This window comes from Terrapene carolina, unplaced genomic scaffold, assembly GCF_002925995.2.
Source record: "Terrapene carolina triunguis isolate 2854851 unplaced genomic scaffold, T_m_triunguis-2.0 Scaffold210, whole genome shotgun sequence".
NCBI lineage: Eukaryota > Metazoa > Chordata > Testudines > Emydidae > Terrapene > Terrapene triunguis.
In genome coordinates, this window is record NW_020664561.1 from 11,457,876 (window position 1) to 11,478,859 (window position 20,984).

Genomic DNA, 20,984 nt, shown 5'->3' on the forward strand with positions numbered 1-20,984 from the left:
TGTGTGTGTGTGTGTGTGTGTGTGTGTGTGTGTGTGTGTGTGTGTGTTTCTTTAAGTGCTCTTTAATGACTTTAAGGTACAAATCATGTGTTGGGTCAGTGTGGAAGAGCACCACCACAGCAGGAGCTACAGTTGTCCCTAAAGTAGTCATGATACCTTACAGAGCTCTAGGGTGAGCAAATGATATAGCATCTATTTCCCTTTGCACCAGGCCAGCTTGCTGGCTTCCATGCAAGGTGGGCAGCACAGGGTCTTGCCTCATCCTCTTAGCAGAGGCAAGTACTCTTATGATACCCAACTATAAACATGGGGCTGCCTGTGTGGAGCACAAGGTATGGAGAGTCCCTCTGTTCTTTCTTCCCTCCTCATTGCCTTGTGCACCCTTATGGGGTTAGGTACCAGTATTGGCCTAAGAATTTTTTTAATATCAAGCATTGTGGGATGATAAAAATTAAGGGTTTGTCCACCCGGGGATCTCCAGAAAAATTAGTCCAAATTAACTAAAGGTTTCAATTTAAAGTGGATTAGCTAAGCAGCATTAAGACCCCATGTGAATGTTCTTATTTAGAATTAAAGTGGCCTTAATGTGGGTTAGTTTAATACATTGAATTGAGATAAACTGAATTAAGGCCACTTTAATTCTGATTGACTGTCCCCAGGGGGGTTTAAGGCAGTTTAACTAGTCCACTGTAAATTCACACCTTTAGTTAATTAAGGGCTGGTCTATACTTAGCCGCTAGTGCGGCGGCTGGAAATCGAACTTCCTGGTTCGATTTATCGCGTCTGGTCTGGACGCGATAAATCGAACCAGGAAGTGCTCGCCGTCGACTGCGGTACTCCAGCTCAACGAGAGGAGTACCGCGGAGTCGACGGGGGAGCCTGCCTGCCGCGTGTGGACCGCGTCTGAACCGCGGTAAGTTCGAAGTAAGGTATGTCGACTTCAGCTACGTTATTCACGTAGCTGAAGTTGCGTACCTTACTTCGACTTGGGGGGTTAGTGTAGACCAGGCCTAAGACTAATATTTCTGAGTGTCCCCATGTAGACAAGCCCTAAGTATTGAGAGTGAAATTGTTCTTTTAACAATGAGACCAAAAGATGTGAAATATTTCTAAAGGTTTGTCTTCGTGGGGGAATAGGTATTGCGGAATAGCTATTCCTCACTAGTTTCCCATGTGGACACACTTATTCCACACTAAGAATGCCTTTGTGAGGTTTAACTTAATCAATTTTGGAAGTGTATTAAGCTAAACTGCAAGGTATTTTAATGCAGAATTGGTATGTCCACATTGGGAGCTAGTGTGAAATAGCTATTGCACTTTAAAATCACACTTCAGCTTATTCTGCACTTCTCCATGTAGTGCTTAGAGAACAAAAGATGTGAAGTATTTCTAATAGTGTTTCGACTCTATACGGTTTGAATTCACTAATTTTGCAATGTAGGGAAGACAGTTAATTTGCCAGTATGTTTATCATTTATTGCATTTTATATAGGATGGTGTAAGAATGTATAGGGTGGTGTAAGACATTCATATATCCTGAATGTAATAGAAGTAGAGAACTAAAAATAAACAAAACCAAATCTAATAAGGGCTATAAAGATCAAAAAAAAGACCTATTTCCTAGTCATAGTGAGATCTACTGTATAAGCTTGGAAAATATTTGTACAAATCACTTTTTGGTATGGCTTTTGCTTTTTTAATTAAAAATGAAAGGATGGGGATTTAAAAAAAAACTTAACTATTAATTTCCACATAAATAGGGAATCTGTTAAAGTGTGTAGTGAGAGAGGTTCACATATGGTGATCATCTGTGCAGAATCACAAAGAATAAAGTTTCCATGAAACTCAGTCCCCTAAAGATAATAGCTACAGTCATCCAAGGATTCACCCGTTATATACTGTAAAGATTTAATTAAGATACCATTTTTACACTGTTATACAATATGGTTTGTTTTTTACGTATGAGCCTAAATTGCCTTCTGTATAATCTTAAAATGTTTGATCAGTGTTTTTAACCACTGAACATCCATCACTTTATTGCAGTTGGAGTATTTTTTCAGTTGTATGTGTTTTCATCTACAGAAACTTTATGAGCTGAATAACCTGCATGCCCTTATGGCAGTGGTGTCTGGATTGCAAAGTGCCCCCATCTTCAGGCTGACTAAAACTTGGGCGGTAAGTAAGCTCAGTAGGGTAATTTGTGATTTTGTTTATTCCTTCTTGAAAAATAGATTTATTATAACCTTTTGTAGCTTGCTTCAAGGATCCAATTATTATTAAAGATACTTTTGAGTTCAATTGTACTACATACAATGTGTTTCTAGTCATTTAAGTCTCTATTCTCCTCTTGAGCCTTTTTCCATTTTGATATTGACATATTTTCCTTTGAAAAATTGTTCCCTGCAGATTCTGTTAAATACAATGGTTCCTAATTTGGCCAAATACTATTTTGTATTAGTTGTTGGAATATTATGAAGGCCGAAGAGAATTGTATTTTAATCATGCAAGGGATCATATTGTTGGAGTTTTTTAGCTATAGAGAATAAATGTCCCAAAATTACTTGCTCAAATCCCATAAATAATTTTCTTATTTCTATCACTGATAACTAAATTTGATCTTTTTTCAGTGTTTCCAAATATGATATTTCATAGTTGTAGTAAATGTACTGAACAGTATATTTGCATGTCTCTTTTTTAATATCAAATTTTGAAAGTGTGAAGTTCTTTCTGTTTGGCAATTTTTCCCCTCTGCTACACTATATTTGGCTAAAATAGAAAGTAAGATGATTTTTCTGTACAAGTTTCATTAGTCAGCACAATGTTGGGAATAGCTTTTGCTAATTGCTACTGCAGAGGCAAAAAAAATATTGTCTGATTTTGCCATAAATTATATGCCTGCATAGCCATACAGATGGGCTTCATCCTTTGCAATGTATTCAAACATGGTAAGGTTTAATCAGCAATTGAAATACTTGTGTGTAAGGCATACACATGAATTGACTTGTAAAATGACGGCTGACAGTTCTCAGCAAGGGCATATCGGTGGACAGAACTTTCTCTTCTCCTTTGAGTGATTGCTCATGTGTATTCCACAATAGGTGTGCATGCTCACCACGTGCACCGGTGCTGGAAGTTTTCCCCCTAGCAGTACCCGTAGGGGGGAGCGCCCCCCGCGACCCCTAGAGTGGCACCTGCCTGGCGCGGTATAAGGGGAGCTGTGCGCTCCCCCCACCTTCAGTTCCTTCTTGCCACCAGTGAAGGTGTGTCGGAACTGCTCTGCTCCAGCTCTGCTGTAGCTTGTCCCCAGAACTGTTCGTTCGTTCAACGTTAGTACCTGTAGTTAGTTAGCTGTTTAGTTAGTTTAGTTAGTCAGTGAGCCCGGACCAGGGCATGCCCTATGCCCCGGGGTTTAAGTTGTGCAGCTCTTGCAGGCGTTCTATGCCAAGGAGAGACTCGCACGCAGACGGGAGATATGGGAGAAACCCATATCAGCGAAAGGTGCAAGATTTGCAAGTCGTTTAAGCCTCAGACCAAAAGAGAAAGGGACATTAGGCTCCGGGCCATCCTGATGGAGTCAGCGCTGACCCCGACCCTGGCACGCTGCTCCGAACCGGTACCCAGCACTGCGGCATCGGTATGTGGCGACCCTCCAGTACCATTGACCAGTCGGCACCACTCCCCGTCCACGGGGCACGCCAAGAGGGCCAAGAAGACTCCCTCTTTGCAGCGGCACTGAGGGAAGTCTGGGACAGAGGCTAGATCCATGTAGGGCAGTCCTCGATCTCCACCAGGCCCCAGGCCTCCGACTCAAGCTGAGCGGAGTAGCGCAGCCCCTTCGGAACAGGCCTCTCTGGATGTCCAGATGCCTTCCACGCCTGAAGCCTCCAGGCAGCCCGGGATGTCATATCCATGCCGGTGCCTGGAGCGCCGCCGACGTCAGCCCTGCGCTCCAGAGGCAAGCTGCCGCTGGGATCCCCGCAACCGCCTCCGGCCCGGTACCGGTCTCGGTCGAGGGAACGTTCCCAACACCGATCACCGCCCAGCGACCGCTCGTGGCAGAGTCCAGGTGGATTGCCCTCAGCGCTGACCAGACTGTCTGGCTGGGTTCCGTCCGACCGGGACTCGCGGCACCGCTTGTCCTCAAGGAGTGAATATCGACGGGACTGTGGTGGGCGTCGCCGTCGGTCCTCGTCTCGGAGAGGGTACCGCAGTCGGTCATGACACGATCGACTCAGTTCCCGCTCGGACTCCCGCTCTAAGTCTCCACCAAGACGTCGCAGTCCCGGGCGTCAATCGCCGGCATCTCGCCGTTGCAGGTCCGCCCATTGAGGCCGTTCGCGGAGCAGCTATTACTGTCGGTACAAGTCCTCCACGTCGAGATCGTGGTCCCGTGGCCGTCCTAGATCCCAGCACCACCGCTTCTCCTGGTCCAGGGACAGCAGCGGATCTTATGCCAGCCTGGTCTCCATCCATGGCCGTCCCTTGATGGGCCAGGCCGGCCAACCCGGACAGCTGGTCCTGCCGGTGCCACAGCAGGTGCAGTGGCACCGAGCATCGTGGCCGGCCAAATGGTACCAGTGGGCACCATGGCCTCCGGCGCAGCCCTCGGTGGGGGCTCGCTTGGTGGCCGGAGCTTTGGAAGCACTGTCGGCCTCCCTCTCCAGACCCCCGAGGAAGGAGTCGGTGGGACGTAAGTCCTCGGCACCATGCCTGGAGTCCAACCAGGTGGTGGACCCTCCGGTGCCGGCCGACACCCAGAGCACTGCACCGGCCTCTTTGCCCGCCCGGAGGAGGCGATTGCGGCCCCGCCCCCCTATGTCCTGCAGGAGGACTCTAGGGCCTACCAAGAACTCTTAAAGAGGGTGGCAACGAGCCTACACCTCCAGGGAGAGGAGATGGAGGAGCCCTTGGACTCTCTGTTTAACGTGTTGTCCCATCGGCACCGGGTAGGGTGGCCTTGCCTCTCCATGAAGGGGTGGCTTTGATTTCAAATGCCCTGTGGCAAACGCCAGCCTCGTTGGCCCCCATCTCTAAAAAGGCGGAACATAAGTACTTTGTACCCACTAAAGGGCACGAGTACTTGTATACCCACCCGGCACCCAACTCCTTGGTGGTCGAGTCGGTTAACCATAGGGAACGGCAGGGTCAGCCAGCCCTGACCCCAAAGAAAAAAAACTCTGAGACTGGACTCTTTTGGAAGGAAAATTTATTCATCTTCGAGCTTCCAGTTACGAGTGGCAAACCATCAGGCTCTCCTGGGCCGGTACGAATTCAATCTGTGGGGCTCCCTGCCTAAGTTTGAGGACTCCTTCCAGGAGCGTGATTGGAAGGAGTTTAAGGCACTAGTGGAGGAAGGGACAATGGCTGCTAGGGTGTCCCTACAGGCAACCTCGGATGCCACGGACATGGCTGCACGATCAATGGCCTCTACGGTGTCCATGAGACGGGCGTCGTGGCTCCTACTCTCTGGGCTGTCCAGCGAGGCGCAGTCTTCCATGCAGGATCTCCCGTTTGATGGGAAAGCTCTGTTTGCGGAGGAAACCGATACAAGGCTGCATGGCCTGAAAGTCTCCCACACGACCCTTCAGACTCTGGGCCTCTATGTCCCGGCTCCGGCAAAACCTAAATTCAAGCTGCGGCAGACTCCCGCCCAGGCCACCCTCCCGAAGTACGAGTCCGCCCATAAGAAGCAGCAGGACTATAAGAGATGCCCTCAGAGGCAGTCTCGGCCTGCCCCCCAGTCTGGGTCCTCCAACGGCAAGCGGGTGGGGAAAAGGTGTCCACTCGGGGGCACCCCGCCAGTCCCCATCAGGGATCCACCCCCAATAAAGCTTCCCTTCTCTAACCGGTTGTGTGCTTTCCTCCCGGAATGGTCGCGGCTAACCTCGGACTGATGGGTCCTCAACACCATTTCCCGGGGTTACACCCTCCAGTTTACTTCCTCCCCTTCCAACTACCCTCCGCCCCTGTTCTTGGGGGACTCCTCGCACAAAGCTCTGCTCGAGCTGGAGGTGGGGCAGCTCCTAGGACTAGGAGCGATAGAGGCTGTGCCCGAGGAGTTCATGGGCAAGGGGTATTACTCCCGTTATTTCCTTATCCCGAAGGCCAAAGGGGGGCTCAGGCCCATCCTGGACCTCCGAGGTCTGAACCAGTACGTGGTGAAGCTCAAGTTCCGCATGGTCTCCCTGGCCTCCATCATCCCCTCCCTGGATCCCGGGGACTGGTACGCTGCCCTCGATCTACAGGACGCGTACTTCCACATCCACGTATTCGAGAGGCACAGACGCTTCCTCAGTTTCGTGGTGGGACAGAATCATTACCAATTCACAGTCCTTCCATTTGGTCTGTCTACTGCCCCCAGGGTGTTTACAAAATGCATGTCGGTGGTAGCAGCCTACCTCAGACGGTGGGGGGGTCTGGATATTCCCCTATCTGGACGATTGGCTTGTCAAGGGCACCTCCCGGTCGCAGGTGAGGGATCACATGGCGCTCCTCCTGTCCACATGCACTGCCTTGGGCCTGTTGGTAAACAACACCAAGTCCATGTTAGTCCTGGTCCAACGCATAGAGTTTATCGGGGTGCTCCTGGACACAGAATTCCGCCAGACAGATTCGAGACCCTGAAAGGTGTCATAGACTCAGTCACAAGGTTCCCGGTGACAACAGCCAGGGTTTGCCTGCAATTCTTGGGTCACATGTCGGCGTGCACGTACATGGTCTGTTACACCAGACTCAGGATGAGGCCCCTCCAGCTCTGGTTGGCCTCTAAGTTCTCCCAGGCCACGGACAGGATGGACAAGGTCCTCACCGTGCCGGACTCTGATCGCCTCCCTACGATGGTGGTCCACCCCAAACAACATGCTCCAAGGGGACCCGTTCAGGGGCAGGGCCCCGTCGTTGGAGCTAGTGTCTGATGCATCGGACATGGGTTGGGGGGCCCATGTGGGGAACTTTCAGACCCTAGGTCTGTGGTCGGCTCAAGACCTGACCCTACATATAAACGTCAAGGAGCTCAGGGCAGTGCGGCTGGTGTGTATGGCCTTCTGCTCATACCTAGAGGGTAAGGTAGTCAGGGTCAACAGGCAAGGCGGGGCCCGATCCTCTGCCGCGAAGCCCTCAGGCTGTGGGACTTCTGTATAGCCCACGACATCCACCTGAAGGCCTTCCACGTACTGGGCGTCCGGAACAAGAGGGTGGATCGCTTGAGCAGGGACTTTTCCTCTCAACACGAGTGGTCCCTCCACCTGGAAGTGGCCCACTGGCTCTTCCGAAGGTGGGGAACTCCCCTGGACCTATTTGCGACTCGGCAGAACTGGCGATATCCCCAGTTCTGCTGAGGGCGGGGGAGGCCTGGGGAGGGGCGCTATCGCCGATGCCTTTCTCCTGTCATGGTCAGGCCGGCTTCTCTACGCCTTTCCCCCGTTCCCCCTAATCAGCAGGGTCCTGGAGAAGATAAAGTCGGACAAGGCCCAGGCAGCATTGGTACGGGACGTTCACGGGCCTGGCGGTAGCTCCGCCGATGCTGCTCCACCTCGACCTGCTCTCTCAAGACCAGGGCCGCCTCCTCCACCCCAACCTAGCGGCTCTTCACCTCACGGTGTGGCTGCTCAGTGGTTAGGTGGAGAGGAACGGACATGCTCGGACCAGGTTCAGCGCAGCCTCCTCAAAAGTAGATGGCCCTCCACTCGCCGCGCTTATTTGGCGAAGCGATCTCAATTTTCTAGGTGGGCGGTGGACCGGGGTGACCGCCCCGATCCAGCTTATCCTTGATTACCTCCTCCACCTGAGGACCCAGGGCCTGGCGCCATCGTTGGTCAGGGTGCACCTGACAGCCATATTGGCCTTCCATCCGCCGGTGCAAGGGCACACGGTATTTTCCCCATGCTATGACTGGCCAGTTCCTTAAGGGTTTGGACCGTCTTTTTCGTATTCTAGACCTCCAGTCCCACAATGGGACCTAAACCTGGTGTTGGCTCGTCTCACGGAGCCCCTGTTTGAACCACTGGCCACGTGCTCCTGGTCTCACCTCTCGTGGAAGGTGGCCTTCCTGGTTCCAGTCATATTGGCCAGACGAGTCTTGAGGGCCCTGACCTCCGAGCCGCTGTACATGGCCTTTCATAAGGACAAGATCCAGCTCCGTCCACACCCCGCATTCCTCCTGAAGGTGGTCTCCGCCTACCACATGGGTCAGGACATTTTTCTACCGGTCCTCTGCCCCAAGCCTCACGCATCCAGTTAGGAGTGCCGTCTCCACACACTCGATGTGCGGCAGGCTCTGGCTTTCTACCTCGAGCAGACTAAGCCGTTCAGAAAGTCCTCGCAACTGTTTGTCGCCTTGGCTGATCGCGCGAGGGGCCAGCCGATTTCCACTGAGAGGCTGTCCAGTTGGATCACTTCGTGCATCCGTTCCTGTTATGAACTGGCGGGTGTTCCCCCCCACCCATTGTGAAGGCACATTCGACTCGGGCGCAGGCCTCGTCGGCTGCCTTCGTGGCCCACGTCCCCATCCAGAACATTTGTAGGGCCACCACATGGTCTTCGGTTCACACGTTCACCTCGCACTATGCGATCGTCCCCCAGACCAGGGACGATGCTGGGTTTGGCAGGGCTGTCCTCCATCCTGGGAACTTGTGAACTTCTACCCACCTCCAACAGATACAGCTTGGAATCGCCTATTGTGGAATGCACATGAGCAATCACTCGAAGAAGAAAAGACAGTTACTTTTTCCGTAACTGGTGTTCTTCGAGATGTGTTGCTCATGTCTATTCCACATCCTACCCTCCCTTCCCTCTGTCGGAGTTGTCTGGCAAGAAGGAACTGAGGGTGGGGGGAGCGCACAGGTCCCCTTATACCGTGCCAGGCAGGTGCCACTCCAGGGGTTGCGGGGGGCGCTCCCCCCTACGGGTACTGCTAGGGGAAAAACTTCCAGCACCTGTGCCCATGGCAAGCACGCACACCTATTGTGGAGTAGACATGAGCAACACATCTCTAAGAACACCAGTTATGGAATAGGTAACTGTCTTATATGTTACCAGAGTGTTGTATTCCTGCAAGCCAGGAGGCATTGTGAAGGGTAGTATTTTTCAGTTAACATACACTATTCATGACCATGTAGGATGGGATAAGCTTCAGTAATCAGCTGAATATAATTCGCCTCAGGCAAGTTAGGCTTGTTCAGAATTCCAAGTAAACACCATGCAGGTCCTTATTTTTTTGTATAACATTTTTTGTTTCAGAATGTCTTAAAATAGACAAAAATTCAAAAAATTTCAATTGGTGTTTCAAGGTGTTCTGGGAGAGAATCCCCAAACCTCCCATTTATTTTTAATTCCCTCCCTTCTGTTCCCCCAGTCTGTCTTGGTTAACCACAAGCCCGTTGCCTATTCCATTTTGCACTCTCTGCTAGGATCACCATCCATATCACAAGGGTGTGTCTCAGGCCTCCATCAGGGGATTCTCAAATTAAAGCCAGCTCAGTCTTTCCTCTGACCATTGAAATCTCAGGTAATCCAGTTTTTGAAAAATCTTTGATTTTCATGGAGAACTGATTCTTCTCCCATTTCTGGAAAAGTGTTTTTAACACTTCAGACTTTCCTGAGGTGAGCTCCTCTTCAGAAAGCTTTCTCTCTTGAAATCCAGTTTGTGTAAATTCTTTTGGAAGTAACATTTCCATCTGGTTCTCAATATATAAAGAGGAAGGAAAGTCTTCTAAAGATAGGAAGCACCAACTCAGCATTGTCATCTGTGGAGTAGGTCATGCAATGCAATCAATCCCCAAAACCTTCAGCTGAAGAAGCTGACATTTCCCACTCCCCCTTGAAACATTTTGAATCTTATGATTCTAGTCCTCTCTTCCTGAATGAAGCTATGGGGGACGAAGTAGATCTTGTGCACTCCCATTTAAAATTGGCAGATTGAGCATCTCAGTTTATACAAAGAGACCTGAAAATGAGACATAGATGCAATTGGTCTGCCTTACCTATTCCAGATTCCTGGACAAAATAGTGGACTCATTCCTCACTATCCAGAGAGGAAAAGAGTCATCAACAGAGTCCCCTTTAAAAATTAATGGGTTCAGTAAGCAAACCCATTGTCACCAAACACGTGTTGCCTTCTAAAATCAACTCTTCCTTTTTACATCTCAACAAGACCATTCTCAGCATAGGGAAATCCTAATTAAAGTGGACTGAGCAAGCATTCTGAAAGAATTAGTGGGTTGCAGGACTGAAAGCTCTCTAAAGTGAGGCTCTAAATCCTTCCCCACTGCGCTACAGGTAATCATGTCCGCTGTTGTCTTTGTTCACATAACTGTATCTTTGCCACCAACATGCATGATACTGGAATGGTCTTTTACAAGGTTCTATTGGTCATTTTCACCTCAGTGGCAGAGAAACTTTGGCTGTTTCAACTACAAGGACAATAGGTCAGATTGTTGCGGGTGGTTGGCCTCCGTATAAATACCTTCACAAAGGGAACATACTGGCCACACATGTCTGACCATAGCCTTATCTATCACCCACTCTCTGCATTCTATGATGAAAAGGGACTGGAGAGGAATGATTTAAAAAAAACAAAACCCTAAGATCCATTGAATTGGCTCTTGCTTTTCCTTATGACACTACCTCTGATGTTGCCACAATCTCTGTAGATGTCTCCTCTGAATTACTTTAGAAAGCGGATACTTATATTTCAGGACTTCTGATCTGTATCCCACCATAACAAGGCAGTTACATACAGGAACCCTTTGGGGTGAAATTGCATGTCGAATTCCTCAAAAAGAGCCTAGAGGGCTGCATAAAATATCAACAAGATTATGCCTAATTGACCCACTTTGAAAAAAACACAATTAACTAATGAATAATTTCATCCTGTTCATAACTTCCTGTGTTAGTATTGCTGCTAGTTCTTTCATCCCTTTCATTCTATTGGAGTTAGAAGATGCTTCCCAAACAGTATCCAAAAAGGTCACACAAGAAGTGACTTCTTCACATGACAGTGAATCCCTGATAGCCCAGGAGCCTGTCTTTCTAGAAGGGAGACAGTCAGTTCTTCAGGGGAAGGAACACGTTTTTGTAGTTATGTATAGTGCCTAGCACAATGGAGCCTTGAGGCACAGTTGTGACCCCCTATGCACTACTACAGTTCAAATAATAATGAAAACTTCTCCTTTGAGTGATTGTGCACATACATGTTCCACTGTAGGTGTTTGTGTTCCAGTGCACAAAAATTACACACTTTTTGCCATCAGTACCACTAGGTGGCCCATGTGCCCCTGCTCTCCCCATGTTCTTAGGTCAGGGCATGCAAGGGGTGTGTCCACTGCCTCTCTCTCAGTTCCTTTTCCTGTTGTGAGAGTTGGGGCTCCCACAGTGTTAGCTTCGATTAACCAGCTTTCAAAAAACTTGTAGAGTATACATTTAGTATTTAGCATACTATAATTAGTTATAGTTTTTATTAGAACCTGGAGGATTTATTATGGAAAAAATCCCCAGATTTTAAACTGTGTCATGTGTAGGGCTGATATCCATATCACAAATAGGCACAAGAGCTGTTTGGTTTGTCTATGTGAGGGGCATGTGAGGGGCAAATGCCCTATTTGTACTTTCATCCCCCCCAAACTGAAAAGCAGAGATACTGTCATCTTAAGATTCACTTCTTGAAGGAGGCAATGTGACCTGTCTCTCAGCCAGGTCCCGATTGTGATCCAGGAGACTCTGGATTAACTTGGAGTGTCTCTCCAACTACTTCGGAGTCAAAACACAAATCTGATAGTAAACATTGTTTCCCCCTTCTCCGTCCAAGTCAGAGCATTCTGACTATGACAAGACCTCTAAGTCTCAATCTCTTCTCCCAGAAAGTAATCTGTTAAGTCCTCTGGTACTGGTTAGAAGCTTCACAAATTGAAGTGTTCATCGGTCCCATTTGAGGTGGCACCATCAATTCCATCAGAGCCATTGAGACAGATGTCCTCAGCTGTGCTGGTCCTTCTCAGACTGTCCAGTATACTTCAGCTTCACCAACACTGTCGGCATCAATATGCTTACGTGGGGAGCCTTCTACTCCCTGGGTATGGGCAGTTAGGGATCTTCTTTGTTTTTCCCTGCCTGACTCTCCTCTGCTGCAGCTGGCTCCAGTATTTGTGCTGATGACGCACTCTGCACTGAAGATATACCCAGCACTGATTAATCGGCTTTTCAGCCACCTCAATATCTTCCCTGGCCCTGTTTCTCCATGGTCCTATTTGTCTTGGGCTGCTCCAAGAGACTCTACATCTCTGTCTCCATTCACTTTCTAGGAGGAGGTATACTCCTCCCTCAGTACAAGAGGCATCTTCTTAGTATCCTGCAGCCATCCCTCAACCTGCTGTGATGGAAACTATGAAGGAGGAAGAATTACTAGAGGAACCCTTAGATGCTCCTCCCTATATTTCCTCCTCTTCACTGGACAACGTGTTTACTCCAGAGTCAGTGTCTCTTTCTCCCCTCTTCTCCCCTCCCTACCTTCCCCCTAAGAGAATTTTGAAGTCTTCCAGAATCTAATGATGAGAGTAGCTGCTTCTCTAAGGGTGCAGGCAGAACCTGTGCCGGAGAATACACACATCTTCCTTGATGTACTGCAGACTCCTACTTCAGGAAGGGTTGCCCTTCCTATCAATGAGGCCTTACTACAGCCAGCAAAGAATCTTCGGCATACTCTAGTCTCTATATCCCTCATGGCCAACTGAGTGGGCAGATGATACCAGGTCCCTCAGTAAGATTTTGAGTATTTTTTTACTCCTCCAATTCCTGATTCTCTGGTGGTAGTGACTGCTAATGAATAGTTTTGTCAGTCTCATAATAAGTCCACTCCAAAGGATAAGGAGTTTAAGAAACTGGATTTATGTGGCTGTAAACTATTCTCCTGCCACTCTTGAGAGTTGACAATTATCAGGCTCTTTCTTCAAAATATAATTTTATTCATTTCTCTTCTCTTTTTAAGTCTGCTGATAAATTACTAGAGGAATTTAGGGACCAGTTTCTAGCTTTGTGCTGTAAGGTGGCCCTCAAACTACATTTTCCTTCAGGCAGCAATAGATGAGGCTGATACCACTTGGCACTCTATGAGCACTGAAGTCTCCATGTGACGTTGTTCCTGGTTGCAGGATTCTGACATTACAAAGGAGCTGCTGAATACAATACAAGACTTATCATTTGAGGGGTCTAAACTGTTTTCGACCAAAACAAACAAACAAACAAACAAGATAATGCTGTGTGCACACTAAAAGATTGTTGTGCAATACTTTGCTCTTTAGGAGTTCATAGACCAGTTATGAAAAAGAAGCAGTTTATGCCGCAGTATTACTTTAGAACCTCTTTTCATCAGAGACCTTGATATGTCCCTAAGGGTACGTCTTCACTTACATCCGGGTCGGGATGTAAGCAATCGGGTTTCTGAGTTCGATTTATCGCGTCTGGTTAAGACGCGATAAATCGATCCCGGATCGATCCCGGAAGTGCCCCGGATCGATCCCGGAAGTGCTCGCCGTCGACGCTGGTACTCCAGCTTGGCGAGCGGAGTATGCAGCATCGACGGGGGAGCCTTCCAGCCGCGTCTGGACCGCGGTAACTTCGGACTAAGGTACTTCGAATTCAGCTACGTTATTAACGTAGCTGAATTTGCATACCTTAGTCCGAAGTGAGGGGGTTAGTGTAGACCAGGCCTAAGAAGAGGTCAAGATCTCTTTGACGTCACCAGCTATCTTTGGCTGTGGCAGGGCCTTCCCACCAGACATCTGCAACCTCGAAGCAGTCATTTTGATTTTTTGATCAAGAAATGTATACTGATGATATCTCCTCCGTTTGGATTATGCCTGTCTCTGTTTTACTGTGCTTGGGAAAACATCATGTTGGACAAGTGGGTACTCAGCACTTTAAGGGAGGGATAGGCTATCCAACTCTTACCTTCCTTTTCCCAACCCGCCTTCCTCATCCCTTTTCAGGGATCCCGCTCATAAGACTGTGTTACTTCAAGAACTATGGTCTCTTCTAGAAGTGGGAGCAATAGAAGAAGTTCCTTGCCAACACAGAGGGAAAGGCTTCTGTTGTTGGTGCTTTCTGGTCCTGAAGAAATGCTTTCACCCCAAAGTTGAACTATTTCATCAAAAAAAATCAAGTTCAGGATGGTCACAATATATCCCTGCCACAGAAAGTATTTTTGATTTGTTATAGGCACCAACCATTACTAGTAAATAGTGTTCTACTTCAGTTTCTCTTCATCCCCGATGTTCTTCACCAAATGCATGTTGGTGGTAGCAGACTACCTCCATCATTTGAGCATTCAAATATTTCCTTATCTGGATAATTGGCTAGTTTGTGCACTATCAAGCGACTGGGTCCAGAGCAATGTCCTACTCATCAGACTAATGTTCTTCCATTTAGGGCTGAAACTAAATTTGGGAAATCACAATTAAATACCCACTCAACTCATGACTCATAGAAGTAGACCTCGATGCCAGAACAGCCCTGGCTGATTTCCCAAGGGATTGTTATCAATATCAATCTGTAACCTCAAGTCCAGGACAAGAAGAACAGTGCCTGCCTGCCTTCAGCTCCTGGGTCACATGGTCTCATACATATATGTAACTTTGCATGGCAGACTTCACTTTTGCTGTCTGCAGGCCTGACACGATTTGGTGTATCACCCAGAAATCCTCTGGACATGCGTATTTGCGTACCTGGATTGGTAGCTGGATCCACAAAATGTATGTAGAGGAGTTGCATTTCTGTCCTGAGAACCAACTGTTACTCTGGTAACAGATGGGCCCCCCCAGCCATTGGTAGATGCATCCCAGTCAATTTCAGGTGCAAACTTCTTGGTCACCTCAGGAGGTTTCCTTCCACATAAACATGCTGGAGCTCTGAGCTATTCATCAGGCCTGTGAGATACTTATACCCACCGTTGAGAACCAATGGTACAAATTCTCACAGACAACACCACTGACATGTTTGTTTTTTGAACAAGCAGAGAGGAGCAAGAATTTCCCAACTGTGCAAGGAGGCTGTCCTCCTATGGAATTTGTGAATCCTTCACAATGTTTCCCTGAAGGCCTTTCACCTTCTGGGAGTAAGAAACATGCTAGCAGATTTCCTCAGCAGGGTTTTCATAGACCAACATGAGTGGTCAATCAAGAAAGACATCCTTCTTCAGATTTTCCACTGCTGGGGATATCTAGTAATAGACTTGCTAGTGACCAACCTCAACAGCAAATGCATGAGGTTTTGCTCCAGGGCGGGCCTCAGCCCAAGTTCCATCATAGATGGTTTTCTTCTCTGGTCTGGACACCCCCATCTACATTTCTTCCAGTTCCTCTCATTCCAAGATTACTGAGGAAACTGAAACAAGAAAGAGCGTCGTTAATCCTTATTGAACCAGCATGGCCAAGCCAATATTGGTTCATGGATCTACATCGACTGTCTATCCACTCACCGATTACTACTACTACTAGTCACAGAATGTCTAACTCAGCACCAGGGCAAATCTCTACATCCAAACCTCAAATCTTTCCACCTTACTGCATGAACACTCAGAAGAAATTGCTGCCGGGAGGTTCAGATCATCTTGGTGAGCATCAGAAAAGAATCCACTAGAGCCAGGTATACAGCTAAGTGGAAGAGATTTTCCATTTGGGTACAATCCCACAGTTTATTGCCCCATCTCTCAGAGGTTACACATGTGCTGGACTATGTTCTGCAGCTGAGATTGATAGATTCTAGGACTGGAAGGGACCTCGAGAGGTCATCGAGTCCAGTCCCCTGCCCGCATGACAGGACCAAATACTGTCTAGACCATCCCTGATAGACATTTATCTAACCTACTCTTAAATATCTCCAGAGATGGAGATTCCACAACCTCCCTAGGCAATTTATTCCAGTGTTTAACCACCCTGACAGTTAGGAACTTTTTCCTAATGTCCAACCTACACCTCCCTTGCTGCAGTTTAAGCCCATTGCTTCTTGTTTTACTCTTAGAGGCTAAGGTGAACAAGTTTTCTCCCTCCTCCTTATGACACCCTTTTAGATACCTGAAAACTGCTATCACGTCCCCTCTCAGTCTTCTTTTTTCCAAACTAAACAAACCCAATTCTTTCAGCCTTCCTTCATAGGTCATGTTCTCAAGACCTTTAATCATTCTTGTTGCTCTTCTCTGGACCCTCTCCAATTTCTCCACATCTTTCTTGAAATGCAGTGCCCAGAACTGGACACAATACTCCAGCTGAGGCCTAACCAGCGCAGAGTAGAGCGGAAGAATGACTTCTCGTGTCTTGCTCACAACACACCTGTTAATACATCCCAGACTCACGTTTGCTTTTTTTGCAACAGCATCACACTGTTGACTCATATTTAGCTTGTGGTCCACTATAACCCCTAGATCCCTTTCTGCCGTACTCCTTCCTAGACAGTCTCTTCCCATTCTGTATGTGTGAAACTGATTTTTCCTTCCTAAGTGGAGCACTTTGCATTTGTCTTTGTTAAATCATCAGGCCTTTCAAATAATTTTGTGATAGTTCACCTAGCCTCTATTTCTGCTTTATATCCACCAGTAGATGTTTTTTCCATCATCTTTCATCCCCTCATTTCTTGGTTTTTGAAAGGCCTAATCAACTTTTACCCTCCCTTGTCTGCTTCTGTACCAGTATGGTATTTAGATCTAGTTCTCTCCAAATCTATGGCCCCTGTTTGAGAGCCTATGACTACAACTTCATTACATTCATTGTCAATGAAGATGGTGTTTTTGCTAGATATAAATTCTGCAAGGAGGGTTTCAGAACTTCACCCTTTCTTGGATGATCCTCCTTTCACAGTCTTTCATAAGGACAAGGTATCCGTTAAGTTTATATCCAAGTTTCTGCCTTCCATCTAAGCCAAATGATTAATTTTTGGTGATTCTCCCCCCCCCCCCCCCAAAAAAAAACCAACCAAACCTCCATTCATCTGAGGCTGAAGACGCACTCCATGCTTCGGATGTTCATAGAGCCCATTGCATTTTACTTGGATCACACTAGATCCTTCAGGTCTTCCCCCCCTCCCCCCCCAGAATCTTTGTAAACTATACTGAAATAATTAAAGGTCAATCAGTATCATCTCAATGCATCTCACATTTGGTTTCTGTCTGTTTACGATTTTTTTACAATCTTGCTAAAGTCTCTTCTCTATCAAGAATAGCAACTTACTCCACCTCATCAGCTTTCCTGAGCAATGTTCCAATAACTAATATGTATGCATATTGTACATGTGGTCATCTACATGTACTTTCCACTCTTTATGCCATCACTCATCCCTCTCACGATGAAGTCAGCTTTGGCAAATCGGGTATTACAGTCTCTGTTTGGATGAGCCAAAGTTCCTGGTCCTATAAGGGAACTGCTGATGCATCACCTACAGTGGAATTTATATGTGCACAATCACTCAAAGAACAAGTTACTGTAAGGTAAGTAATTTTTTTCTTCATGTGTGCTGGTATTTCTTCAAACATATGGGGTCTTAAAATTGTAGAGTGGGGACCCTCCTTATAGATTCTGAGGATCTCCCCCTGCAACATTACTTGTCTCCTCTTCCCCACAAAACTCCTTAAAAAAAGGCAGTTCTGAACAATCATTGGGAACAATCCTCCTCCCCCACTCCCTGCTTGCTGTCACTGTATCAGGCACACCGTCTCCCCTCTGAGCATCCTCTTCCCACCCCCATGATAACACCTGTGAGTAGTTGAGCTCAGAGATGTGACACTCTGTGGAAAGGAACCCCAGGGCACAGAGCTCTGTCTGCTTCACCAACCAGACAGAGAACCCTCTTGCCCCCAGGCTGGGAACAGGTCACTCTGATTCCTGTGCAGCCCCAGGGAGATAAGTGGAGGTGGGCATGTTGCGGCGAGGAAGATAGTGGCAGCACCCTAGCTGATGGCGGGACTGTGTCTCAGGAACTAGGATCTGCTCTCTCTTGGCTCCTAGCCCCTAAATCCCACCTCTGAGACAGGAAAGATGATGATTTTGCGATCTGAGAGTATTGAAAAAACTGCTGCAAGCCTTTGCTACCCTGGAGTTTTGGAATTCACACTGATGAAGCCCCTTATGTCAAGCATAACTGCACAAATCACCAATAGTTTGTTCCATAAACAATTTTTTTTCTATTTGTTGATTTCTGTCCTCCAATATTAACCCTGATATTAACTTCACAGTTTTCCAGGTAAATTTTTGCACTGATTTTTCACCCTTTTTAAATGTTTGAAATAAATACTGATACATTTCCTGGAAACTTTAGAAAAAATATAAACCAGAAACGCAGGTCCTTACATATGGTGAAAAGACATGAATTCGTCTAGACTAATTATGCTGCAAATACCCATTTTGAGAAGACAAACCTAAAAGGTAAACTTCATGTCCCAAATGTTGGAGCCTGATAATAGTGGAAAAATCAGACATCCTTGCTAATACTTTGAGCTCTAACAGTAGCCCAATACATTTAAAATATACAGAAGTCTTCAGTGTTATTGAGCATGAGGTGCTGCTAACTCAAATGGTGAGACCTCCAACTAAATATGGACAAGATGGAGATGATGCTGGTTTGAAAAATGAAGTATTTTGAAAACACGGCTGTGATCATGGCATCTAAATTGTCTAGACTTAAGCTCCAGCTACCTCAGAGACTGCTTTTCCCTCTATGCTCTGCCACAGTCTCCTCTCTGCAGAGATGTTTAAACTATCACATGAGTTCCCAACAAGCCATTATCCTCATGGCTGTCCTCAGCTCTGTATCTTTCCCTGGAAATCTGCAATAGCCCAAATCTAGCAACCTCTCATAGTAGATGTAAGACACAACTGTTTCATAGATGGGCGTAGGGCCAGAACTTCAAGGAACACAATTTTCTGGATGACAATTCTCTCCCTTTAAAAATGGCATCTCTTTGAAAGCTGATGTAATATTTGCTGCATCCTAGTGAAGTTTGTGGGCAGAAAATATAGGCAAGAAAGGCAAAAGGTGTAAAATAAATGCAATTATATTTTTGCACAAGTTCATAGATTTGTTCCATCATTGTCATGGAAACCCAGGTAGATTTTGGTTATAGTGGTGGTGTAAAATCTCAAGGTTATGTACCTACACACCTAGGATATCTCATTACACTTTTTAAACTACTAATTACTGTTCATCTTCACATATAGCTAAAACTTTGGTCGAGAGACTTGAACACCTAGTCTCCTGCCAAAATGGTCAATCTAAACATTTTTCTACATTTCCTTAAATTTTGGCCCAAAAATGAAATAAAACCTTTAATGTGTCTACTCAATGGTAGTTCTGTTATAACTGCTGATCCTGTGACAAAAAGAGCCAATACAACTGCCTTTTTGCTGACAGAACAATATACACAGGTGGTTTGTGCTCAAACCATTGTACTTTTCTGTGGAGAAGGCAGATCCAAGCCCCTATTGCATCTTTCTCTTACTAAACAGAATTTTTGTATGTGAATACCAGTATGTCTGCATCAGGCAATACATTGATTTTAAAGAATTATAGTGCATTTTAAAATTTTCACTAGATTTTAATGCTCTTATTTCTTTCACTGGAAAATAAACTTATTGGGAAAATTTACAGGTCATGAAGTTTCAAGATAAAGAAACCATAAGACTATCAATAGCTCAACCAAAATGGCATGGTTGTGAAATAGGGCTTTGTTATGGACCTATGCTGTTAGGGCAACCATATTTCCTGCAATCAACTTAGCTTCACTCCCATTTTCTGCTAAGGGGACTTTTAGCTTCACTTCTATTGAGAGCAATGGAAGATAGTGGCCATTTTGAAAGAGGATAGATCTTCATGGAATTCTTTGTATTAGAACATTATTTGTGTGTACCTGCTGAAGAAGACCCTTTCAATAATGGAGAATAACAGTAAAAAAAAATTAATCCTTTAAAAAAATGTAACCAGTGCATGAGAGTTCATTGCGTTTTAACTGATATAGAAGTTTTAATAGTCTGCATTATTAAGATAATTCAAGGCCAAAAAAAAGGTTTGATATGGTGCTAAATTTCTTAAAGGATCCATTTAAAAATTAATTTTAACTCATAAACTAACCAATTTTCTTGTAAATTCTGAGAAAATGTATTCTATACTCGAAGAGTAAGAGCTGTAATTTTTGGGATGATACTCAGTATTCTTCATATATAACAAACTGGTTGAATCCTGCTTTAAGTGCAAAATTCATCTCACCCTAAATGAACTGCAACCCTTCTATCTTTGTCTTTCTTTTCTAGTTATTGAGCCGAAAAGACAAAACTACCTTTGAAAAGTTGGAGTATGTTATGAGTAAAGAAGATAATTACAAACGACTTAGAGACTATATTAACAGCTTGAAGATGACTCCTTGTATTCCTTATTTAGGTAGGTAAGCTTAATATGTTTGGTGTGCAGTGTTAAGGCAATAGTACTTGCACAGTGACTTGCAGAAAAACTAAAAGCCATCTTTTAAGCTGTATTTGAGAGTATATTACTGCTTTTACAAAGAATGTAAAAGCACTTGGTTGGCTGTAAATGTTCTGTATATAGCACAGGGGCGGGCAAACTTTTTGGCCTGAGGGCCGCATCGGGTTTCAGAAATTGTATGGAGGGCCAGTTAGGGGAGGCTGTGCCTCCCCAAACAGCCAGGTGTGGCTCGGACCCCGCCCCCTAGCCGACCTACCTGCCTCTCGCCCCCTGACGCGCCCCCCCCCCCCCCGGGACTCCTGCCCCATCCATCGCTCCAGCTGTCTGTCCCCTGACCGCCCCTAGACTCCCTGCCCCCTGCCGTCCCATCCCAACCCCGCCGTCCCATCCCAACCCCCCCTCCTTCCTGACTGCCCTCTGGGACCCCTGCCCCATCCAACAAACTCTTTCCCTAACTGCTCCCCACAGCTCCCCCCACCCCATCCAACCCCCCCTTTCTTTCCTGACTGCCCCCCCCCCGGGATCCTTACCCT

At 46.5% G+C, this 20,984-nt stretch overlaps 1 protein-coding gene across 6 annotated transcripts in view; it reads left to right on the forward strand.

Annotated features, from left to right (window-relative positions):
- The window catches only part of LOC112105868 (ras-specific guanine nucleotide-releasing factor RalGPS1), a 294,309-nt gene that overhangs the window by 123,144 nt on the left and 150,181 nt on the right, over positions 1 to 20,984 (forward strand). For all 6 annotated transcript variants that reach the window (XM_026655681.1, XM_026655680.1, XM_029912319.1 and 3 more), the window contains 2 exons: positions 2,083 to 2,175; positions 20,283 to 20,409. In XM_026655681.1, coding sequence (XP_026511466.1) covers positions 2,083 to 2,175; positions 20,283 to 20,409 — 220 coding nt within the window. The remainder of the gene's footprint in view (positions 1 to 2,082; positions 2,176 to 20,282; positions 20,410 to 20,984) is intronic.